This window comes from Camelus dromedarius, chromosome 4, assembly GCF_036321535.1.
Source record: "Camelus dromedarius isolate mCamDro1 chromosome 4, mCamDro1.pat, whole genome shotgun sequence".
In the NCBI taxonomy this organism is placed as follows: Eukaryota; Metazoa; Chordata; class Mammalia; order Artiodactyla; family Camelidae; genus Camelus; species Camelus dromedarius.
Window position 1 is genome coordinate 64932286 of NC_087439.1, and position 25486 is coordinate 64957771.

Below are 25486 nucleotides of genomic sequence, written 5' to 3' on the forward strand. Positions count from 1 at the left end.
CCTTAGAATACTGGGTGTGATTAAGAGAAAGTGGGAATGGGGTGGAGGTGAGTCAAGGAAGAGGATGGAACCACTGCATAACCTGCCCCTCCAGCAAAGCTAACAACCCTGGGAAGGCTTGTGCTTGTATTTCAGAACAGACCACGTGAGAATCCCTGGGCTTCACACTTTGTTTTTATATATCAAACATAAGGTGCAAAGTAAAAAATAGATGTTTTAGGATTTAGAAGAATAAGGTATGCCAACCCAGCCAGATCCAAACTTAGTTGTCACGCACACACACAAATCAAAAATGACATGAAACAGGAAAAACATAGGGACTTCCTTTGCTTTTGGGAAACAGCCAGGACACAACAGAAAATTCTTTTTTAGAAATTCAGAAAAAAACTTTTTTTCATAGTAGCTAGTATGCCTTCCTTGGGCATTAAAACATTTCTGTTCATAACCTTAATACAGCCATATTTTTACTCTATAAAAATCAAGTCTCCCTGTAAAAATGGTATTTTACCACACTAATCTTTAAATTCCATCACTAAAAAATGTAGTTTATACACACCAATTTCTAACGTCTTGGAACATTCTGCACAGTGGATTTTAGTCACTGGAATGAATAATTGCTCAGAAAAGCAGCACTGCCTGAATTATGGTACGATTTGGTAGTTAATAGCTTGTTTTCCAGTAAAAAGGAGATCTCATGAGCAGAAAGACTGGACTCCTTGTGGTTTCATCGATCAAGAGAACGTTTCTGAGCAGCTTCTGAGCAAACGTTTCTTAACAGGTTGATCACAGATCTGGGGTCTTCACTCCTCATAATGGCACTGCCAGACACAATCATGTTAGCTCCTGCCTGGAAGAAGTAAACACTTAGATTATGCCTCAAAGGAAGATGCAGAAAAGCCTAAAACAGAATTCCTGGACTAGAGTTTATTTTTTACCTTTGCAGCTGGTAGGTAGCACTGTAATTGTACAAAAGCAACTTCAACGAAGAAAGAAGTTAAAATGCTTAAATGAGGATATAAAATTATTTTTAAATATGTCTGAAAAATCACTGACTTTTTGGTAACCACCTCTAAAAAAAGCTAGACTGCATCTCTGCTAATACTTAGATAAGGTTTAAAAACCTTTCATCTTCAACTCTATTAAGGCTTTTCCTATACAACTCCTAAAAGATTCTCTTCATCTTTGACTTATGTATAGGAATTAGTAGGGAGTTTAAAAGGACAATTATTGCTAAAATGTGCAAGGACTCATAAAGCAAGGCAACATTAAATTTAACTAATTTCTCATTTTGAAGCCAGAAGCACCTTTTTATGTATACTTCACTGCATTCCAGATAGTTCTGAGGTGGCTTAAAAAAAGATTTTTAAGATTTTTTTCAATGTGAAAGCAAAGAAATGCAAGAGAAAAGCAAGTGAGATGAAGCCAAATTTATCTCTGAGCGTCCTAGGATGTGACTCCAGCCTGTTATGTGATACATGGCTAGAAGAAAGGGTGGACTATTGGGAGAACTGCTGAAGCTGAGGAAAACCCCTCCCTGAGACACTGTCACTCTAGGAGGCAGAGTACCACACTCTAACAGTCCCCCACAAAACAAAAGAAGAAAAAATTGGTTTTATAGGGTTACAACTTAACATGTCTCATAATGTAAGCAGGAAGAGCACTGATGACAAAGCACAGTTCAGTAAAAAGGAATTCCACAAGGAGTCAAAGGATATATGCTCACTAACCATCTGGCCAGCAACTCTTCCATTTTGATCACAGCCAAGCTTTTGATAATCATCAAGCTTTTGATGATTATCAAGCAGTGTGGCATCTACACGAAACACTGGAAGGGCAAATTAGACCATGCTACTTAATTAAAGCAGGCCACATAAACTTGAATCACCTGCAGGGCTGCCGCAGGGAGGGCTGGCATCCTCTTATGATGCTCAGGAGCCTAACTCAGCTTGGCTAGCTACGTGGAAAAAAAAACACCCCACCTCTACAGGGAGGGCCAGAGGTCAGATCTAGATTTTCATCAGAAGTGGCTCTAGTCAGTTTTTGCAAGGCACAGATTGGTAGCTAATACACCTAAATTCTACAGAATAACAATGTTTTCCCTTTATGAGCAGGTATGTTTTCTTTCCCTATCTCTCACTCCACGGCCTGGGAACTTAATGATCTTCCACAGGCTGGCATTCTTTTTCAAAGAATTTTTTCATCATTACTATTTAATGATTATGTGATTTTAGAGTATTTACTTACTGCTCTTTATTCTCCTAGTTTTACATTTGAACCAAAAAGTACTTTTCCAAGAAAGAAAGGCTATTTAGGAAAGGTAGGAAAAGTCTCCAGCAGACAAGTCCTGCCCTGGTATTACATTTGATAGGAAACCGGTCTAGGTCACATACAAGGAGCAGTCTCACCTCTGCACATTTATGGATGGTGTCAGGACCTACTCCACCATCAACCTCTATGTCCAAAGACGGGAACTGGGTCCTCAACCAGTGAACCTAGACATATACAAGGAATAAGTGACTACTAAAGTGGATGTGTGAGGGGAAAACACCAAACAGACAAAAAAATCAGAGCTAGTGTTAGCCACTAAAACAGGACTCCAAATGTCTCACACATAACTTTATACCAATACAAATTATGACTGCAGAAAACCTTTTAAATCATGGCTCTGCAGAAAATACACTTCATGGAAACAAGACAAAGACAAAACTCTCAATATTCAATGAAAACTCCCAAGAGATCTAGAAGTTAGAGATAATGGTTTTGAAAGAAAATTTCAGGACTAAGGTATAGCATCTTTTCTGACTTCCAAATGTAAATGTCTCATGGCACTTCTCACGCCGGGTTCCAATGATGTATAAGCACCCGCTTCTTCCCTTCAGACAGGATGTGTCTAAACATACAAGTAATTCAATATATGCTTACTGAAGGAACACACACAATAAAAGCCTCACCCCAGAACCAAATACTCCTTTTACCTTTGGCATCATATCTTCCATGAATTTCTGCCCTCCAAACCCAGGTTCCACTGTCATAACCAAGGCCATATCTATCTGATTAGCCCATGGTGCCAAATACTCAACTGTAGTTCCTGGTTTGATAGCAAGGCCAACCTGTAACAAGAGACAGATTTGCTATATCACATCAATAATTATTTCCATATTATATTATCATGGCAAATCAGGCCCAGGAGAAAGGTCTATTCTTAAAGATCTTAGATGTAAACAGAATACATAAACTGTTTAGACTATAATTATTTTTTTAAAAGTCAACAAGGCCACCAAAAGTAAATGTTTCTAAAAGGAAGTAACTCTCAGAAAAGTCTCAAACTATATTATCTTATCTGACAAACAAGTCACACTTAAACTCTAGCTTCAAAGCTGAAGAATAGCTACCTAAGTCTGTCTTCTCTACCTATCATTTCCCATTTTCCACCAAATCTTCCCCAACTCTGAAAATGAATAGTGTAAAACACTACGTGTCACTGCTGACCTCTCACCTTCATTCCATTCTCCCGGATGTCTTTAATCAAAGCCCCTGGGTTCTCAGTGGCCTCAAGATGAAAGGTATACTGATTGGCTCCTGCTACAGCCATCGGCTTTACCCACTGTTCCGGCCTGGACACCATCATGTGCATGTCTAGAAAGAAAACACAGATGTCCTAAGTATTACTAGAAAGGAAACAGCTGGCTCATATTATCGAAGCCAGCTTGTAGTTTTTGCTATGTCAGATATGAACTCTTTCGGCATCACAATAATTGTTAACAGCTACACTTGGGTATAGCTAGCCTCCCTTTATCCCTAAGATAAGGTTTTGGTTAAACTCATTTACCAAAAAAACATTTTCCCACAAAAAGCCTACAGTGCTGTTTATGAAAATAGCCAGAAACCAGGAAACCTAAGCCCAGGTCCAGGAAATGCCATTCTAAAAAACTTACAGAAGTCATAGTATCTATGTGGATTTGCTTCCTCATTTAAAAAATAAGGAAGCTAAATTAAGCAATTCTCTCCACCAGTATTTAATTGAGCACGTGCCGCACCATTAACCACTCTAGGCCCTAGGGACAAAGCAAAAAGCAGCCAGACAAAAATCTCTGCTGTCACAGCGATTACATTCGTAGCAGGGGAGACGAACCATAGAGAAAATGAGTAAATTAGGCTGGGAGGGAGGGAGGCCAGCGTGGCTGGGGCGGGAGGAGACAGCAGGGTTGCAGGCCGTCAGGTCTCTCCGCACAACACGGGGCCAACACTGCAGGATTTCAAGCAGAGATGTGACAAGATCGGACTCAAAAGGCTAAGGCAATGACCTGGGTGAAAAGTGACAATGGCAGCAACTGAGGATGGCGAGCAGCGTGGGGAATCTGAGGGTGTCCCGATGTTTGGAAGGCAGAGCCAACGGGGCTGCTGTGGGTCAGGTGTGGAGAGTGACAGTAGAGTCAGGATGGGGCAAGGACTCGGGCCTCAGGGGCTGGAACAGAACTGCCATCAACTGAGAGGCAGGCAACTGCAGAGGAGGAACAGACTCAGAGGGAAGGGCGTGTTAACCAGAGGAAGCCTGACTTGCGTCCCAATTCTAAAGATTGAATCACAGAAATATGTTTGGGAAGAAATGGGCATGGCCTTCTTAAAGATCTTGATCTGAAACATAATAGCATTTCATGAGTGGGTAGCTTAAAAGAAGCAGGATCAAGAAGGTATTAAGCCTGACTAATGAAGCCAGGATTAATATTTATATTGCTAAACTAATAAAAGTAGCAAAAATAGAACATATTTTAACAGGCAAAACTTTGTTTTGCAAAGATAAACTCAATTTGGTGGGGGGTTTTCTCTCCTTTGTATTATAAACAAGGAAAATTCAATCCGGTTTAAAAGATCAAGTTTACTCATTCCTTAAGTTACTAGTCTGCTAAGTCATCCCTATTCAATCTCCAGCACGCAGTCACCACTGGCAGCCCTGGCTAGATGATCTCCTGTGCTCAGAGAGTCAGTGGTTCAGCAAATCTGTCTCTAAGTAAAACACCAAGATCAGCAGGTCTCCAGCGTTCTATTATCAGACTCCCTTTATGCTCTTAAAAATTACTAAGATCCCCAAAACCACTGTTGATGTGGGTTATATGTATCAATATTTAATATAATAGAAACTCAAGCTGAAAAAAATTTAAAGTGTCTACTTGTTAAAAATAATAATTATTACATGTTAATGTAAGAGTGGCATTATTTTACATTGTTGTAAGTCTCTAATGTCTGGCTTAACAAAAGACATCTGTATTCTCACATCTGCTCTGCATTCAACCTGTTGTTTTAGATGGAGGGGAAAGAAAAAGTGCATAGAAAAGGGAAGAGTACCTACATTCACAGTCTTTTCACACAAGTGTGGATATTTTTATTTCTTCCCAAATCTCGACAAGTGGTGCTTTCATTAGGTTAATGGCAACGTGGAATCTGTAATCCCTACCAGTGACCTTTTTGTACTTTGTTACACTAAAACCATTAGCCTATCTTACACTTTGAATGGATCTTTTAAGTACTGTTGGTTCACTCAGCTACACAGATCTTCCAAATACTGACACATTTCATTATGTAGCACCCCAAACTCACATTTGTTAATGTCGCTACAGATCTTATCAGAAAAGTTGTAAGTACTGGGAAGCTGTCAAGCTCATAGTAGCAGACACAAGTTTTCCAAAATTCTAATTTTCACATGTAAGCTCCAACTTTATTAGGGCAATGAAAACTAATGAGTTATTTTCCTTAAAGTGACGGGCTTGTCTATTAGTTAATTTTAAAGAAAACGCCAGTAAAATATCCAAGCCTGATGACCACAGCCCATCTGTCATTTTCAAGGGAAAATAGAGTTCATGAAAAGAGCAGCAGCACTCACAGCTCAACCCAAACAGCGCAAGAGGTTTTCTTTGACAAGACCATCACCCTCCAGTACAAGGCAGAAGCATTTGTGTGTACTTCCCACTTTGACGTGCAAAATACTAAAAAGACACGCACTGGAGGTCAAGGTCCACTAAATCAATCATCTATACCGACTCATCGAGGACACTTGCTATGGATGCAAGGTGATGAAGAACATGACAGCCACCTGTGTCACCAGGCTAAGGCACCAACAGACTAACTGACCATTGCTTGTGCACCATCAGGACAAATAAGGGCAATGTCCTTACAAATAAAACCATCATCAGTTTTCAAGGAGGGGAGGGTATAGCTCAGTGGTAAAGCATACACAAGGTCCTGGGTTCAATCCCCTGTACCTCCTCTAAAAATAAACAAACACAATTACCTCCCCCCACCAAAAAAAAAAATCAGTTTTGACGTCAGGGACCGTCTGAAAAAGATTCCCATGGGTCCTCAGACACTACTTGAAGACCACTGATTTAGTAAAAACAACTTTTCCTGCCACTTTACTTCTTAGGTGGTTACCTCTACCCAATACTGAGACTGGATAGTTAAGAACTTTAGCAGTCAGACATACAACTTGTGATCTAACTCCTAGGAAACAGTCATGTATCAAGTATTCAACAACCAATACCCAAGAATTAAACAAACAAAAACATGTCTCTTAATATAAAAATAAAAGGTCACAAAACCCAAACGTTAAAGCATATGGAGTCCATTCATCTTTACCCAAGACTCATGTCTAGAAAGACTGATTAGCATGCTGAACAGTAAAAAACAAACTAAAAACAGGAAAAAAGAAAATAGGCAGACTGTGGGGTAGAGTGCAGACAGGTGCAGCAGAACTGGTAAAGAGGCTCAGTTAGAAGAAAAGAAAAAAAAAATTTTTTTTTAATCCACACAAAGCCAGAGTGGAGGACTCTGGCCATTGTACAAGCAGGGGCAACAACACTATTTATTTCATCCATTTCTGATAGCCGTAAGAACAAATATAGCCTGGAAAGTTCATTTTCCAAAATGTAGTTTTAAAAAAAGTTCAGATAATCAGAGGATTATATTTCATTATTTGCAAATTTCAAAATGGCAACCATGTCATTCCCGGAACAGCTTCCCTTATGTCACATAAATCAGGTAATAATGTACATGTTCTTTGGTGCATTCTAAGTGGATGGAGCTACACAGAGGCTCTACCAGAACCTCCTGCAATGACAGCTGTGGTCCTTAGCTGCACCATGCCACATGGCTGCACATGGCTATCAAGACCTTGTGACGTGGTTAATGCCTCTAAGAAACAATTTTTAATTTTATGTAATTTTTACTAGTTTGAATAGCTACACATGGCTACCATACTGAACAGCACAGCTAGAGTCCTTCATAAAAACTAGTTCACAATATGCCAATAAAAAAAATCTAAATTTTACTAAATTCCAAGAGTCATATAAAAACACATATTTATAAAAACTCATTAAATTTCTCAAATACCAGAGACGTGGCAAACGAGGCATCGTTAACTTAGTTTAAAACAGCAGCAGCAACAACTTGTGGGCTGAATCTATGTTCCATAAGAATTAACTAGGTCATTGTGTGATCTTAGAAATCTTAATCCGTATTATCCTACAACATTGGAGTGGAGCACACAGAGGCCCATCTGTAGAAAGCTCCAATTTCCATGAAATAATTGGCTTTGCATCTAGACTATAAACCAACCTATTCATTGATTCATTTAACAATTACACTGAGCTCCAACTGTGTGTCTATGCTCAAATCTAGGAAAACCTCAGTAAACAAAGTGGATGAAATCCTACCCCTAAGGAGTTTAGAGTCTGGTAAAAGTAAAACTCAGATTGAAGGAAGCTCTAAGAACATGAACAAGGCGATATGAGAACTGGAAGAAGGTTAATTCAGGGGAGGGTGCTTAGAGAGGCTCTCTGAAAAAATGACAAATGATCTGAGGCAGAGAGATGAGGCAGCACTGGCCGGGTGACCAGCCTTCCAGGCAGAGATTAGCCAAAGTGCCCAGGTCCTGAAGTGGAAAGAGTCTGGCTTCTTACAGGCAGCCAATGAAGCCCCAGCACAGTGAGGAGGGAAAAAGGGTAGAGATGAAACTGGAGGTTGAGAAATCAACCAGCCACTTTTCCTTTGCTTGAGCAACACACCCAGCTTCAGATGGCATCACACCCACTTACCAAAGAAAGGGTCCTGGCCTAGCTGCTTTCGGAGGCTTTCTACCACAGGGTGACCAAAGGTGATGTTGGGAACAAAATGCCTACAAGACAAACAAAATCTTACTCTGAAAATGTTTTCAATTCAGTTTCTGTATTTTTCTCAATATGTATTCTGATGCGGGTGGAGGAGATTGCCTGTGACTGCAAGTTGTTCAGTTTACTATTTAACATCATAAGTTCAATACTCAAAATATCTGGGTAATTTTGGTCTTACAAAGCTGTGTCTCCTTGATATTTCAACAAATCATAATAATGTCATGTGATTTACTCTGTAATTCATAATCCCTGACAGGTAGAAATGGGAATATGAAAAAATCAAAACCCCAAAAGTTATATGACTTGCCCAAGTCACACACTAGTTAGGAAGTTCAGGACTCTGATACGGGTCTTTCAAATCTTAGCCTATCACAGGCCACTTGTGCCTACTTCTAATCCACCTCTACTACAGGGCACGAAATGACAATTTATTTAAACTTTTTAAAAGATCATCAATAATCTGATGTGTATTAATCACCACCACTTACTGAGGCTTTACAACATACCAGGTATTGTTGGTTACTTCATTTCATCTTCACAACAGCCCTAAGAAGTAGATGCTGTTATTACCTCCATTTTATGATCTCAGGATATAAAACTTCCTTAAGTCACTCAGTTCATGATTTGTTGGCGCAGGATTCAAATGAAGTCTTCCTGATATCAGAGCCAAAGCAGTCAACCATTATCCCACTCCAGCCAGTCCTTTTGTTCTATTACCACCTCACTTCAATATTTAACAAAACCTCCTCTATGTAAGTACCAGGCTGGGTGTTTCAGAGAATACTGTATTTTATAAAGAAATATGTGAGAGTTCCTGCTCACCCCAGAAAAGTTTACAATCTCACGGGCAAGAGATGGCTAACGACTCACCAGAATTCACGACCTACTGTTACAGCAGAGTTGTTGGCAGGAAGTCAGCTCAGCCAGGAAGCACATATCCCAACTGCCTTCACATCCAGGTGGCTCAGGTGACTCGTTCTCACTAGTGGACAGTGAATGTAGGTGAGGTGGGCCACTGCAGAGCCCAGGAGGTTAAGCAGTATGCCTGTTCTGCTCTCACTTCACCCCTCTGCCAGGAAAGAAGCCCTTAAGGAATGGCAGAGCCACGGGATGGAAGGAGGCCATGTCCCTGCATTTCTGCACGGGAGGACAGTCACACCGAACTATCACATGAATGAGAAATAAACTTGATAACATTAAGCCACTGAAATCTGGGCTTTATTTATTGAAGTAGTAGGTATGACCATATATGAGGATTGTAAGAAAAGCTAAACAAGAACAAGGGAAAACAGTCTAGGGGCAAGTAGTATAGCTTTAAAAGAGGGGAAGATCATGAATTTACAGAACAAACACAAACGAAATGAAGAAAAGGCAGAAAAAACTAAGTTATGCCCAAAGAAGAGGGGAGATGGTATGGCCCACCTTAGCTAATGTGGAAAGGCAGGAGGTAGACTGTGTCACATTAAGGGTATCAAATGCCAGGACTTTATCCTATTGTAAATATTAAGTGAGGTTTTAAAGAAAGAAGCAAATAAGAAACAAGATGTAAGTAATAAAGTAGGAAGATGGACTGTAAACTGGAAGGAGGAAGGTAAGAGGTGTTGTTAATGGGAAGAAGCAATAAGAATGGAAACAAGGACAGGCAGACAGGCAAGTGACAGGATCTGCTAACTGATGAGATGGGGGGGATGGAAGAGAAAGAACAAACCATGACTAAAGTCTTGAGCTTAGATGACAGGCAGAATGAATGTTAGTAAAAAAAAATAAAACAGGCCAGGCACCATTCTGAACACTTCCAATATATTAACTTATTAAAATCTCACAAAAATCCAGTGAGATAGGTACCACTATTATCTGTATTTTACAGGTGAGAAAAGAGGCCCAAGATCACACAGGAGGTAAGGGCTGGAGGCAGGAGTTAAACACAGGCAATCTAGTTCCAAAGTTCAAGCTCTTAACTACTATGCTTATCTTCCCCTCCACCAACAACTAATAACTAACAGAAGTCGAAGTGGGGAGGAGAGCCTTAAGAGAGAGAGGTCAGGATTCAGGACACACGTGAGAGGGATGGGTGAGGTGGATGGGTTCAAACACATTTACTCTCCAGCACCGTGGTCCTTGGAGGCTGGATTTCCAGTATCTTGGAAACCATTCTATCATTTGCCTAAAAGCAGTGACTAATTGCCAGGGTTATGGATAAGATGTTTACTATGTTTACTCAGAACCTGAGGTAAGAGTCACATAAGCAGGCAGTAAGGCCTACTGGGTATTCCACAACTCTGGGATTTCATTCACTGTTCTTTCAATTTGCTGGTAGCCTTGGAAGTACTTTTGTTGTCTTACATTTCATTTATCATGAAAATAAACATAATAACCACATCTTGAGAACATATGAGAATAAAACAAATACACTTCTACTTCATTGGGAAATAGAAGCTATAATGGCATTTTGCAGTAGATTGCCAAAAATAAAACACAATAAAAATGCTCCCAAAGAACTTCTCAAGATTAAACTATAGTTGTCTAGAACACAGGGATAAGGGATACAATTATTTTGATCTCCTATCACATTCCACCATCAATCCCAAGCTTTGTTTATAATTGTCATACAAAGCAAACCTTTATTACATCTCCCAACAGGGCAAAGACAGTTAAAAGGAGGATCAAGGCTGATATGTAACTAGAACACACTTCCTGTGAACCAGGAGTCACACCCTCATAAGCCTATACAGGGGTTGGCAGATAACATGGAGGAGCGAACCAGGCCAGATGGAGACAGGAAACAAAAGGGGAGCACGTGGCCAGGCTGATGGTGGCTGTCATTTAGCTCCTCCCCCATTGTGGCCTGTGAGACTGTGGGACCAGTACTGGAAATCTTTGGAAGTTCAAATCTAGCGCTAACGTGAAATCTCCCTGGTTTTTAAATCCTTGTAACTAATTTAGAATTTGCTTATTTGCTCTGTTCCTACACTTAGGACCAACACGTTGCCAGTCAACAGCCTGTCATGACGTGTTTATGTTCACATGCTTTCAGTTTTTCTTTTCCAGAAAATCCACTTGTCCTTTATTTCAAATATCCAACCATACTAGTGCCCCCCTACCCGCCCCCCTGCAGTGTTCCCAGAACTCGGTCCTGACTTACAAGATGAAGACGGTCAGTTTTAATCATAGTGGGGGCCTCAGTGGGGGACAGGGAGACTAGAAAATGACAAGTGTATCCACACTCAGTGTGACAGTGGAATTCTGAAGGGGGCCAGGAAAAGGAGAAGTGTGGAGGCAGTACCTGGAGGGAAGGTCAGTTGTGGCTGGCCGCCTTGGGAAAGGGTGTTCATAGCCCCTCTTTCAAACCCCGGCCTAGGAGACACTGCAGCTCAGCCAGGCTCTGCCTCTTCCAGTGGGACACTGGGGAAAGGGCTGAACCTCCCTAAAATGGTTTCCTCCTTTGCAAAAGGGGAATGAAAATGGCTCTTAGGTTAGAAAACTGTGAAGCCTAAAAGGGAAAGGTTTTAAAATGGTGTATGCAGAATTTAGTTTTTTTCAAAGCAAAATGTTCCTGGCACGGGGGAGAGAAGTCATTTTAAAACTAATACTTATATCTTAATAAGCTCAGAGTCTGCCACAGGGCTGGGAGGGGCAAAAGGGATTCCTCAGAGATCCCTCCACTGTGATAAAGCCATTCATCCAACCAATAGTAACTAAGCTTGCCATCGTGCTTTTCCTGCAGATAATTCAGAGACGAGCCAAAGAGATACACCCAGCTTTCAGGAAGCTTACAGTGCAGCAGAAGAGACAGGAAATAAATTTAAAATGTAAATTAGTTACTCTTTGAAGACAGAGAATGTCTTGATCATTCTCTGTAAGCCGGGTACCAAGAGAAAACATTAATTTCTGAGACAAAACAGGCTTTGCATACTTCCAACCTGGACTCCACCATTTCCTAGCTATGAGGTGACTCGCGGAACCTCTCTTTATGTCTGGCTCCTTACTGTCAAAAGCTAGTGCTGACAACAGCACTGAGCTCATAAGGTTGTGTGAGATACTTCATAAAAAGTATCAGAACAAAAGTAGTTAAGTGCTCATAAATACTACCTGTTGTTGTTGTTACTGGTATTTCTGATTGGTGAACTGAAACAATTGCTTTCTCCATTCATTCACTTAAATGTGGCACAAAACCAAATTACTCTCTGGGTCAAACAGGCTACACACATATACATAGTCCATTCTATCCTGAAACGCCAAGTGTTTCAGACACAAAATTTTCCCACTTTGTGTCTCAGACACAAAAATGTAGCTACTCATCTCTGAGAAACACGTTCCAGTAATATTATCCGAAAGTTTAGGGCTTTCAAGTAAAGATGTCATAAAACAGTATGTAAGCAGAATTACATATGACAGCAAACTAAACAAACAAAAAAACCCATCATCCCCCCACCAAGTTTTTGTAAGAGGTCATATTTACCAACCTTCTTCCACACTTAGACTAGAGTTCATAGCACTCTAAGGTCAAGATTTTGCCATTATCGGTTGGGCAGTGTTGAGTGGAATGCAAAAGAGAAACAACAGATTTAACCAGACAGAACAAAGGAAGACAAAACTCTCATAAGAGGAGTGACATTAAAAAGAAAGGGAAGTGACCAATCATCTTTTGTAAAACAACAAACAAACAAAAAAACTTGCAAACTTGCTTAAGAGCACACAGAGATCAAACCTATTTAAAATAAATGTATTTTTCTACCCTGAACCAAGGTAATGGCTCTTACGATTTTATGACCTGTTATCAGTGGGGCTCAGAGAACCACTTGGCAAACCCAAGAGACACACGTTGCAACACCGTCACAATGTGTGTAACCTTGAAGGAGTCAACTGTTTTCTCTAGGTTTGTTTCCTCATTTTATAACCAATTTAAGAAACTAGCACCACTCTTACTTCAAACAATATTAATTACGGGCGATAACTACAGTGCTTAAAAATTACTTACAAAAAACTGACCTCCCTGAAGAGCAGGGTGCCTGAAGAGAAAATAGACAGGAAAATCAAAATTCGAACAATGATACAACAACTAACAACTATAGCGTTTATTATATGCCAGGCACTGTAAACTTCACGCGTACTAGCTCATTTTATTTTCCAGAAATGCCGAAGCGGTAGGGCCTGTTATTACTCCCATTTCTCACAGAATGAAACTGAAGCTCAATGAGGTTAAATGGCTTGTCCCAAGTAATCCAGCAAGTGGCAGAACTCGGCGTTTTCATGCCAGGTGCCAAGCTCGTCATCGTTACACACGTCTGTCTCCCCAGCTTTGCCACTAACTAGCTATATGAGCTTGGGCAAGTCATGCCTATCCCCTTGGGCCTCAGTTTCTCTAACTGAAAATGAGAGACGAGTCCTAGAGATTTAAGGTCGCTTCCGGGCTCTAAGTGCTAGAAGACCACTCGTTACGTGGGGGGAGGGGGAGGTTTGGGACGCGGCCGCAGCCCCGGGTGCCGCCTCAGGTCGGCTCCAGGCAGGGCTTGCAGAGCTCCCACCCCAGGGCTCCCACCCCAGGCCCCTCCTGAGAACCGCGTTCGGAATGAGGCGCTCCGCGGTACTGAGACGCCGTGCACCCAACAGGCTCTCAGTGAAGGTGCGCCCATCCCGCCCCGCGCGCGCGGCAACCCTGACCCGTGCCCCGCGGAGTTACCCGTCCATTACATCCAGGTGCAGATAATCGGCCCCAGAGTCCAGCATCCGGAGGCACTCGGCCCCTAAATTGGCCAGGTCACTGTTGAGGATGGATGGGCCAATCTTGCAGCCGGACGCCATGGTGCTGGTTCTCTAGAGCAAGTTACCCCACGAGAGCCCTGGCAAACGAAGGCTTCCTCCCGATTGGTCGTCCAGTTTTGGCCCCGCCTCTTCCCCGTAGCATCTTCCGGACTCCGCCGGAAGCTGCTTCCCTGAGGGGAGGAAGTCCCGCCTTCCCCTGAGGAGAGGGACCGCCACTCCGAGAGCCTAGGGGCGGGGCCTCACAGAGAGGCCCCTTCCTCCTTCCTCTGACCTTGGTTGTTAAAAGAGGCCTTTCAAGGCTCCGGGCCCCTCCGAGGAGTTTCTTAATCTCTTTTTAGCTTTACTTCTGCCGTTCCCTTGAGACTCTTGCCAGCTCTTTACTTTTTTGTTTCTCCATTGTTTGCATGTGCGATCCTTCCCTCTTCACTCCTGGACTTGTCTATTAAAAAATTCTTTGTTCTTATTTCACTCTTTGAATTCTTAAGAGCCGTGGGAGTCAGATTTAGGACGAGTCCTGGCCATACCAGATACTAGCTGGGTGACCTACAAGTCACTTCTCATTGCCTCCAGTTTTCTCACCTGTTAAGACAGTGGCCAGTGTTTGGGTTTTGGGAATCCAAGGTTGTGTCCAGCAGATGACGCCTGGTGCTCAGTCTAGAATGCTGGTTGTCATTATTATTACTCTGCTCTGTTCTGGCCCGCATCCCTCTTCTCTTTGTTTCTGCTCTCACAGGAATGCTTATTGACAAGTTACACGTATATTTACTGTTCAGACAAAATCCGAAACGATCTAAGAGTGGCTGTTCATCTGCCAAATGTGTCTAGGGTTGTTGGGTCAGGAAAAGAAAGGTAGTAAAACTAATCAGATAAGGTAGGGGGTTCTCTGGAGAAAGAAAACCAAGTATGGCTTTCTTAATATAAGATAAGCCTAAGCCATTTTGTAATCTAAGCCTGGCCATAATGCTTTCACTTCAACAGGTCTTAGTAATTAATGATCTTAAGGGGACACAAGAATGCAGGGGAAAAAATGACTGTTACCAGTTGGGCAAGAGAAGTAAATATAGCAAAGATAATGTATCAGTTGTCAGCTCCCAGTTCTATCTCAGTATTTCAGATTAGCCTGAAGTGCTCAACCACTACATCGACAGGAACCTGAGGGATAATGATGTTGACCTTTTCTGACCCTCGTGACTTCAGTCAACTAAAGCTTGGACTCTGTCCTCCACCCAAGCCCCCTAACTTAAAACTTCCCCAGTTTTGCTATTTGGGGACACACTGCTTTTGGAAAGATCCCTTGTGTTCTCCTTACTTGCTGCAAATAATAACTCCTTCCTTCTCCTGATCTTTGGCTTTGTTGTATCTTTTGGCTTGACACCCATCAAGAGGCAAACCTAATTTTTCAGGTAACAAATTCACATGAGGAAAAAAATGGATTTAGCAGGAGCATACCTTACAGGGTAAGGATGGGACACTTTGCATAAAAGATAGGACTGGTGGTAACTTGGATCCCATGGTGATCCTGGTTACATTCAGAGAATAACTGGGTCCTTAACATTCCTCCTAGGAAACCTACCAGTCATAATGTTAGGTAGTTTAGATAGAAATGAACACTGGGCAGGGGGAAAGGAACAACCCAGAAAATGGCAGTGTGTCCGCATTCAGGAAAAGGGACTCCAGAAATTTTTTACTTTCTCTAAATGAGGGCCAGTAAAAGAAGCCAGTTAAAATCAAAGTGATGCAGCTGCGTATGAGAGGGGGCCCTGGTATAACTTGACCCAATGAACCTGCCCAAAAGGGGATGGGCATTCTAGAGCGCAGGGAACCTGAGTTGTCAATCAATCAATCAATCAATCACGAAACCAGGATATAAAAACAGGAAAAACAAAGGAACAGTGCCATTTTTCCTCTCTGGGATTGGCCAGCTCCCAATTCTCGGGAGTGTACTATCTTTTACTATTTTTTTACTTCACTAATAAAAATCTTCCTTATATCACACTTTCTGTCTCTCATCAAAAATTCTTTTTATTTGGGTGACTAAGAACCGAGGTAATTCTTATTTTCCTTTTCCCAGTAACAATTCCAGTAGGTCATAACCTGAGCGGAGAAGTCAAACTGGGGTACTTGTCTCCCAATAGGCCCATTCTACTTTATTTTCCAAGTTAGGTGTGGAGAGCATGAGTAGAATGGAGCTCATCTGGGGTTGGAGGGAGGAATTGGGGGTGTCCAACTAAAGGGTAACCTCACGCCAGACTATGAAGGTTGTGGACAGATATCAAGGCATGATCCAAGGACCCAAAACAAGAGCAGACCCCAAGGATCTAAAATGAACATGTTCCTGAATGAGTGAAAACTATTCCCTGTGAAGAAAAATGAGAACTGAAAGTCAATCAGGCATCTTAATGTTTTTAGATTTATTTTATTATATGTGCATATTCAAACACAGAAGTCTAATCTTTCATAAATATCTTTCATAAACGTTTCAGTATTTATTCATATGCATTTTTTCCATGCTCTTTGGTCATTCAGTATTCATAACAAACTTCATAGTCATCTGAGGGAAGTTGGCTGTGTAGTCAATCTTTTGTTTTTAACCTATAAAATGGCTAATAAAGGATTTTCATCCTGCAGTCACAGTGACTATTGAAAAATATGGAGGTACATTGATCTGTAATCCTAAAAGATCCTAAAACAACATAAGTAAATTTGTCTTAAGTTTTTCCAAACACATTCTGCCCTAAAGTTGTTTTTATTCTCCTGAGTGTCAAACCAAACGTTGTTTCTGAAATGCTGCAGTTGAGACCCACTAAAATAAATGAGGAGGTGGGACTTTCTATTCACTGCCAAGACAAGGCCATGGAATTGGAAGTGTGAGGTCACGGGGCATGACTCAGTGTGATAGCAGCAAATTCCGGAGACTATTCAAGTCTCCTGTTCAATTTGAGGAAGGGTATTTAATTTCTGTTTTGGACTGTCATTCTGTTTATGACCCTTTCTTCCCTGTAGGTCCCTGTATACACTCTTTTCCTGTCTCAGATACTCTCGGAGCCAGACAGCAGAGTGAGAATGTTTTTAACTGACTAAAGGGACAGCTACTAAAGAAGGAAGGAGATATCCTGCCTAAGGTAAGCTTGGAGGCTTGAAATAGCAAACCAGCTACTCCCAGCCAGACCCCTAAACTCCACAGATTTTTTTCCCCCAGCATTGCTAAGCCCATTTATGCCTTTTGACACTATAGTTCTCAGTGCCTTGTCGCAATGCACTCAATAACTCAGTGTCCTTTTTGGGGAAAAAAAAAACCATAATTAATCTAATAGAATTATAGAAAGCAGCAAATACTGAAAAATGAAAGTAAAATGTTTTGCTATATAAAGTACTGTATCCAGAATTTGAACTGCTTGAATTGGATCTGAGTAGCATAAATCTCCACCCACTATCATGGATATACACGCTTATTCTAAGATCTCTCAAAAGTTAATTTCAGAAGAAGCAGCCTCTTGGTGGAGCTCAATTTTTTATATATGGGAAGTGAGTGTCTGTTTTAATTTTCCTCTGAACAAGATAAATATTATTAAATATCATAGCTTAAGAAATGATCTAGTATTACCAGTACTGTATTTATCATATGTGATAATTAACTTTCAGTTATCTATGCAATAATATTTGAATTACAAAAAATTGTAACTTATCTTGAACTTTTTCTAATCTTCCCCGACTTTTTTTTTTTTAATAATTATTCCTTCAAACTCCAGGTAACAGTATTCCTGAGAATACATCTTGTAACAATCTTATGCACATACATGTATTTTATCAATTACACATAAACATTTAACACATTACATTCAACACATTTAAGGGCACCTTAAATGGAACAGATGCACACATCTGCAAAATCTCCACAGTCCCAGTATGAAAACATTTCCACTCTATAAGGCCCTGTTTGTCAGAGTGGAGGCTTTTTTGCAAGGTACAACATTACTTATTAGCTTATTGAAAAAGTTTCCAACAGAATTACATAACACTAGAGTGAAGGAGTCAGGCTAAAAGGCAAATGGGCCAGCATAGTCACGTTCAAAACAGCCCAATACTTTTAAAACACATAGAAAGGTATATAGGATTCTGATTGGATATTTAACAATCTTCTTCGACCCTTTTATTTTAAAATATTTGATACGACTATACACAGAGAATCTGAATCAAGAATCAAGAAACTGGAACAAAGCACACACATATATAGAGACTCATATAGCCCAGACACTGGTAATTACCAAACATAAGGCCTCTAAGCACTAATGGAGCAGCATAATTTTTAACAGGCGAAATATATAGCTTAGAAAAAAATCACAAAACCACTCATATATGTGTATTTTTGCACTTGAGAATTAATTCAGCATTAAGTGTAAATGTCCTGAAAATATTGTGAAACATAGAAGAGGTCATTTACCACCTCTATTTTCTGAAGTTTTAGATTTGAAATTTTTAGTTTTGTCCTTTAATCTTTAACACAGAGATAACTTTCATTCTATCAGTGAATGAGACCAAAACCTCAACTTATATTTGAACGTGTAGATCACAGTAAAAACAAGGCCTACTTAATAAGCAATTCTAACAGAAAAATCATTTTCCTTTGTGATTTGGGTGGGTTTAATAGGTCTCCTTTATATGTACATATACATTTCATAGCCAATGTAGTCAGAGTTTAAATGTATAGGTTTTAAATTCACTGCAATGTAATCAATGTCTGAACTTCAACTTGAGGACTAGAAACCACACACACCACCACCACCATTCCAATTTTGGTATGTGTATGCGTTTTTGTATGCTTAGAAGTTATGTAACAGGTTTCGAATATAAACTGTTAAAGTTTTGAAATTTAATTTTGAACTGTATGAGGCCAAGCCCCACTATAGGATCAATAACACTAGATATGGCCTCACAAACCTTCTAAGTTTCATACTTTTCTTGAAGTAATTGAACTTCAAGTTAAAGTAAAATAAACAAGCTGACTGTGTCTATAAAGAAATTGCTCACTTTGTATTTTCTCCTCATAAACTTTGATGACTAAAGGATCATATGAATATTCTTAACACTAAGAAAAAGTTATTTTATCGAACCAATTCTAGTAACACTAACCTTAATATCTGAAAATACGCCCTCAAGGGCAGGCACAGGATGCAGTGAGGGAACGTAGTCACAGTTCCCAATATCTCCCAGTCTTGGCATTGATGTAGTCAGGGCTAGAAGGAGGAATGCCATCTCTTTCTAGCTATTATATTTACATTTAATTTTTGTCATAGTATAGGCTGTTTAGGTTCTTCTTAATTCAGAATTATGTCTGATAATTTCTAGAATATTCTCTACTGTGACTAATTATGAAATGGAATTATCTTATATGGTATGAGCATTTTGATTTACAATATGCAATGAAAATAACAATTAAAAAATAAATATTGAAAAGTCCACAGCTCTAAAAATAGTATTTTTTTCTTTTTCTAAATAGCTGCATTGTTGATCAAAACAAAAATGGCTGCAAGCTTACTTACTATTTAGTTTCCCCAAACTAATATTTCCTTATTATTTTTATGTAAATTTCTACTTGTATAGCCACCTGATTTAATATTCTTGAAATTATAAAAATAAACATTTGCATGAGATGTATAATGTAACCTCAAAAATTGCATTCTCCTTTTAAAAGACATTATCCGTTAATATTTCTAAGTAAGCAGCTCTGTAATAGTATATATTTTTAACTGCTCAAGGCTTCTTGAATCATAAACAATGTGCAGTGAAATGGCTCTTTCCCTTTATTCCTCCCTGGTTTTTATAGTCTTCACACAACCAGACCATCTTAGCCATTGATTTTTAAAGATGTTTATGAAACAATATGCACACTGGCAGCAAAATCTACTGGGATCTGTGCTACCCACTGGGTGTAAAGTGCTGTGTTTTCATCTTTTCCAAGCAAAGGTTTTTCAACTTTTAGCCACATGAGCCCTTGCACATCCTGTCTACACCTTCAACTCTTAAAAGGTGCAGAGTTAAACGTGAGACTCATCTAGGTCTACATCAGTCTCCCCCAGCCCCAGCCCAGTGGGTGCAAAAGGGAACTGGCTGGCCAGCAGGGGGTTCTCCATGCCATTTTCCTCACTGATGTGAAGGACAGTGTCTCCGTGCTGAAGGAGGATGGATGTCTCAAGGCCTGTGAAGTCATCAGGGTCTGAGAGTTGAGTAGAGAGGGGGCTGTGCGCTGCAGCACCTTGTACTTCTGTGTCCTCCTTCTTTTCTCCTTCTTCAGCTGGGAGGGTCTCACCCTGAGATTGAAAGGATTGTAACAGCATGGAAAGACAGGGAGTAGCATCAGTGTTGTTGTCTAGCTGTAACTAGACAAGGAATCACAAGGCTGGACCCAGTTTTAGCCTCTGTTATATATGAGATCTTATATTGGCCCTTCCAACTTTCTAAGCCTCAGTTTTCTAACCTGTAGCATGAGCATCAGTTTTTGCCCCGCTTACCTTGTAGACTGTGAGTATACAAATGAGATAATGGTATTACAATGCTTTTTAACCATTAAAGATTTTATAAATGTATACAGCATATTGTCCCTTAGCTTTCTTTAAATACCACGAGAAGAATGTGGGGCCTATAGGAACTTATTTCTAAAAATCAATAGCAGAAAAAAAAATCAAAACAAGAAAAATATTAAAACCATAAGGAAAAAGAACCAAACGTTCCTCTCACAGGATACAGAAGGCTCTATGTTTAAAGGCTTCATCTAAATTGATAACATTTTTTTCAATTGAACTGTCTTTCAACTATGTATTATATATTAGTTTTCAATGGTTATTTTAGCTATGAAATGTTTCCTCCGGTTTTTCATAACAAAGAGCATGAAGACTTCTCTCATTCCTTCTTAAGTAGATGTAGTCTTGGCCATGTACTTTATATAGATTTTCTTTTTCCAGGGTCTGTCTGGCTAACAAAGCTTTACAAACTCAGACTTAATTTATATGGGATACATATGCATACCCTACTGGTTTCCAGACAAAGGTGCGCCGGGAGCAAGGCATGCCTGTTTCTCTAGCGCCCTCACCTGTTTGGGAGACAGGCTGTGAAGATCAGCGATGACAGTGGTGGGGGAAGACGTGAGGACCGGTTTGTCCATCCCTTCTGGTTTCCTGGACGGGGCTGGGCTGCAGCCCTGTGGCTGGACTGTAGCAGGAAGTGTGTCTGCTGGGGCACCTGCTGGCTCCGGCTGAGCCTCAGTGAAGGTCACAGATCGTTTCTGATCCGCTGTAGGTCAGAAATAAAGCAGTAAATAGGAATAGTGGGGGGAAGTATGTTGTTGGTGCTTAATTAGCTTTCATCAGTGTCTCCTGACTCTTCTTAGTAAAGACATTGCTAGTTTATCAATAAATGAGAGCATATTTGACTATTATGTACATGTTTTGATTTTACCTTCTTACAAACAGTACGACTTGGGTAGAAAAATCATTTTTACATAAATAGCCTTTTCACCTAAGTAGTTTTTACATAAAAACAAGATTGGCAAAGAGCATTAAGTGAACTTGGTCATCGCTCAGAATGACTGCCAACAGCATTTAAAAGTCCCTACTCTTCATCGTTCCTCTTTCTTCAGTGAGACATATGACAATCCTAGTTCCTGGCCTGGGTAAGGAAAACACAACCCTTACATTCAAATTTCATAGCATTTGCGCTTTCCATTTTCCTAGGTTCAGGAGGGGAGGGATGGGGTTGGGGAAGGTGAGAAAAATAAAGGCACTCCAGTTTCCTGGGAAACTTCTTCCCTTTTCCTAGTGGCTCTCCAAAGTTGTGCTTATTTGCATGAGCTCAGTCTCGGCTGTGTGGCATGTCAGCGTGTCAATGGTGCGTCAGAAGGGACACAGGAGGCCTCACCAGATGGCTTCGTTTTAGGTTGAATGCTCCTGCGAGTGGTGGACAGCCGAGCCCCGTGGCGGTTTCTGGGTTCAGTTTGAGTCTTCTGACGTGACAGTAGAGGACGTCTTAGCTAAAGAGAAGAGACAGAAGAAGGGTAGCGCGAACAATCCAACTACCTGGGAGGAAAAGCTGAGCTCAGAGGATTCTGCCTGTGGTTTGTCCCTTTCTTTGTGGGTTTCTGTAGAGTCCTATGGTTGTTCCTCACATTGATCGCTAATGAAATAAACTTCTTTCTGCACATCTAAATGCAAGTACGTATTTGGCATCCCCTTTAACCAATCCTGTCTTCTGATTATTACTCCTTTATATATCCTAAGAACATTAACCATAATTTAAAACAGTCAATGTGAGAATTTCAGTGAATTTTAGGATACAAAACTAGTAATTCTTGCTTAGCAATCAGCCTTTGCTCATCTAAAAGCTGTCACTGAGCTTAAGCTAACTCTCAGGGGGAGGCTGATGAAAAAAAAACTCAGATGCTGGGAAAATGTCTGGTCTCCAAATCAGTGTTGGGACACTCCCATCAAAGCAGCAATGCAAGGCCTCATTTAGATTTTTATTTAGACAGTAATGTAAAGGAATCGCACCCAAGGAAATTTGTACAGGTGATCTTTGAAATTGAATCATTAATCTTGAAATGAGGAAGAAAGGATGACTGTGTCTCTGCTTCTGGAAGGGATAACTGTACCTCTGCCTCTATGCAGAAATAGACTTTAAATCAACTTTATAACAAATCTTGCACAGTCAGTGGTTTGGCTGGCAAAGGTTTCCGGATAGGGGGCAAATAAAAGCATAGGCTCATTTATTCTACTAAGCAATCAGCTTGGTTAATAAGAAACTTCAGAGCTAAAATAGAAGCCCCAAACTCTCAGCTTACCTAAGCACTTACCATGTTTTAAAGTTGTTCTGTCCTGCTTATTTCAGGTGGGGAGAAGGCAAATTATAGCCTTAATATACATCTGAATTCAAAATTGAATACAGCTTCCATTTCCTAAGAGGACTCTCCTGCCCTTGCAGGGTCGGCTTACCTGCCTCAGGCCCCTCTTTCTCCCCAGCGGCTGCTGAATGAGGAGGTTCTGCTGGCCAGGTTCACTCTGTACACTTGCCACCCTGCCAAGCATCAACAGTGTTAGTGTCCCCAGGAGGGAGTACAGAAGACCTTCCTCTGGTGGGCGTTAGCCAAAACCACGTATGTCCAACAGTCACTTCAAAGATGCCATAATCTTTGAAGGAAGGTTGAGAAAGAATCCCTGGGATGGGACTTTTCAAAGGTTTGGGAGGAAGGACGAGGCTTTGTAGCCCCAAGCTGCCAAAATTGAGATTCTGTTTTCAATGACTGATGCTGGATCTACTATTCAGCAAAACATCAATTTGATCACACCCCTGGATTGGAAGCCACCAAAAAGGCTTAAGACTTCATGTTCTAATCTCAATTTTTTTTTCCCGAGGGTAAGGGAAAAGGTGGTGACGAACAAACACGAACAACTCTATCACATGGATGGGAACACCTCTTTTAAAATTTCAATTTAAATGAAAATAAGATGGACGAATATCAAACACATCAGACACAGAATCCATTTGGGTGAAGGGTCACATTCAACACATGTTTGCAGCCGGAAGTCTCTGTGACTACTGAGTACATGAATAGTCACACGGGTAGACAATTAAATGTCATGGGAGAGTGATTTTAGACTTAAAAGGCTGGCAAAGTAATTAAGCTATCATTACAACTTAGAAGTTTAATTAATTAATATCGAATTGCTGCACCCAAACATAGTACGTAATTTATAAAAGCAACAACCTGCTCCCCCCAAATTTACTGTGTATGTGTGTCTTTTATATGCAAAAATGACTACGGGCAGTGGTCCCTATTTTAGTGTTGGGTGAAGCTGAAAACACGGTCATGGGCCCCATGATCCTTTTTCATTCTGCATGCATGTGTAACAGGTATTTATAATGGGAGTGGAGGTGAAAAAAGGAAATGTATTGTGCCCCAGAGAACACTGTAATCCTGTGGATGATGCCAATGTGATTATTTGGTTAATGGGTAATTATTTTCTGCTTTGCCTTTGCAAAAGGAGAGTCATCTACAAATAGTTTTTACAGTAAAACATTCCACAGAGGAATGCAGAGTCAGCAACTGTCCATGAAAAGGAAAGACTGTATTCATTCATTGCCATTTTTAGAAAAAAGAGCTACCTAAATACAGTCTCCCTGCAGTTGTAGGGAGAGAAATTGGTGGCAAGACAATCAAATGGTTCCCCTGTTGTATTAACAACTAGTCTATCATCGCCATGGCTGGCACAACCACATCTGTCATTTTTTTTAGTTTTAAAAGTCTTACTTCTATTTCCACTAGAAGAAAATGAATGATTCCCAAATGGAGTTCATCACAGTTTTTCTGAAATAAAGATGGAATTATACCATAATGTATTACACCATTTGGGATGCACGATACAAAATTCCAGACAGAGTCTCAAAAACAGATGTTTTTACACTTTCTTGTCCTCCTGAATATCAAGTTCAAAAAAATCGATGTTCATTATTTTTATACATATATGACCTTGTTCCATATACGACTTTTCTATGAAGACGGAAAAATATCCCAAAGGAACAATGCAATAAATTCTGATAAGCAATCCAAACTAAGTTGCTGGCATGTTTGAAATGACATCTCCTTATTAATTATACATTTTAACATGTGTCTTAAATTGGAAAGATGTTCAATTATCATATGCACAAAAGTAGAAACAAGTTTCTCCCAAATACTTAGCAAAGCTTTCACTAGAACAGATTCTTCATTGACATCTAAGTGTTACCTCAGTTCCCTTGGCTGTAAAGGGAGGTTAATACTTACCACCTACCTCCCATTAAGGTAGAGAAAAGAAGTTAGTTGATGTAAAATGGTTTGAACATGAAGAGTGATGTAATATAGCATGCTTCCTTGTTTTACTTTGTAATGAGTTTACTGCTTCTAGAACACTAGAAGGAAGTAGGCAATAAAATGTCTTAAGAATAATTGGGCAGAGAAAATGAAATAGAGGCAGTCCATTTGTCTCATTTTTATTCAGTAATCAGAGATTGTGAGGAAAAAAAATGGTGCAAGAAACGAAAAGAAATACACGTCACTCAGGGAGTTAAATGTCAAAACATAATGGTAATTTCACGATGATTATTCCAAGGGAGGATCATAAGCATCAAAATTTTCTCTATGGATAGAGAGGCTTATCTCTAAGAAATGGATCAAGTTTACAGCCTTAGTAATTATCTGTTCTATGTAAGTGATATAGCATTTCACCAATGGAATGCACATATCAGCGATGAAATTCTAGAACATGTCCTTGGAAATACAGTCCAGCTAATATATTATATTCTCCCTAAAAATGTGATGCTAACTTGCTTATATTTGGAACATCAAAGTCTAGCTTTACTGTGTGCAGAAGACATGTTAATAAAAAACAGAGAAATTAAAAATGGAAGTAACACACAGAACGTGTTTCTTTTTCTCAGGTCTGTATTAAACTGGAGTTGCGTATAAAAAGTGATTTCAATTTAGCTTCTCCCCATGTCATGTAATATTTCCATCACGTGTAGGATTTGTGATGTGT

The 25486-nt window shown here is 40.1% G+C and overlaps 2 protein-coding genes across 24 annotated transcripts in view; both read right to left on the bottom strand.

Annotated features, from left to right (window-relative positions):
• Positions 1 to 156: 156 nt before the first annotated feature.
• On the bottom strand, positions 157 to 14031 carry RPE (ribulose-5-phosphate-3-epimerase). Of its 11 annotated transcripts, none has more exons than XM_064485002.1 (8): positions 13843 to 13987; positions 13152 to 13171; positions 9033 to 9144; positions 8088 to 8167; positions 3497 to 3636; positions 2976 to 3110; positions 2406 to 2492; positions 157 to 847 (listed from the first exon to the last, which is right to left on the bottom strand). In XM_064485002.1, exons 5-8 carry the CDS (start codon positions 3632 to 3634, stop codon positions 725 to 727), a joined length of 483 nt encoding a protein of 160 aa, XP_064341072.1. In that variant the 5' UTR covers positions 3635 to 3636; positions 8088 to 8167; positions 9033 to 9144; positions 13152 to 13171; positions 13843 to 13987; the 3' UTR covers positions 157 to 724. The 11 variants fall into 11 exon arrangements, with proteins under 11 accessions (XP_064341072.1, XP_010983723.1, XP_031307712.1 ...); XM_010985421.3 differs by having other exon boundaries at positions 13141 to 13171; XM_031451852.2 differs by having other exon boundaries at positions 13141 to 13171; positions 13854 to 13959.
• Positions 14032 to 16322: 2291 nt separating this feature from the next.
• The window catches only part of UNC80 (unc-80 homolog, NALCN channel complex subunit), a 190501-nt gene continuing 181337 nt past the window's right edge, over positions 16323 to 25486 (bottom strand). For 7 of the 13 annotated variants that reach the window (XM_031451864.2, XM_064485013.1, XM_031451865.2 and 4 more), the window contains 4 exons: positions 22907 to 22988; positions 21837 to 21948; positions 21013 to 21212; positions 16324 to 20233 (listed from right to left, as the gene is read on the bottom strand). In XM_031451864.2, coding sequence (XP_031307724.1) covers positions 19961 to 20233; positions 21013 to 21212; positions 21837 to 21948; positions 22907 to 22988 — 667 coding nt within the window. In that variant the 3' untranslated portion in view covers positions 16324 to 19960. Of the gene's footprint in view, positions 20234 to 21012; positions 21213 to 21836; positions 21949 to 22906; positions 22989 to 25486 lie in introns of all 13 variants that reach the window. The other 6 variants (XM_064485009.1, XM_064485007.1, XM_064485012.1 and 3 more) reach the window with 1 other exon arrangement.

Bases quoted from the DNA above. Each gene is read 5' to 3' on its own strand.
- RPE (XM_010985416.3), bottom strand. From the start codon at position 13,964: ATGGCGTCCGGCTGCAAGATTGGCCCATCCATCCTCAACAGTGACCTG. The intron at 8,168-13,151 runs GTCAGTTTTTTG...TTTGTCTTGTAG, and splicing joins GCACCCTGCTCTTCAGGGAG to GCATTTTGTTCCCAACATCA. The intron at 2,493-2,975 runs GTAAAAGGAGTA...GTATATGTCTAG, and splicing joins TGGAAGATATGATGCCAAAG to GTTCACTGGTTGAGGACCCA.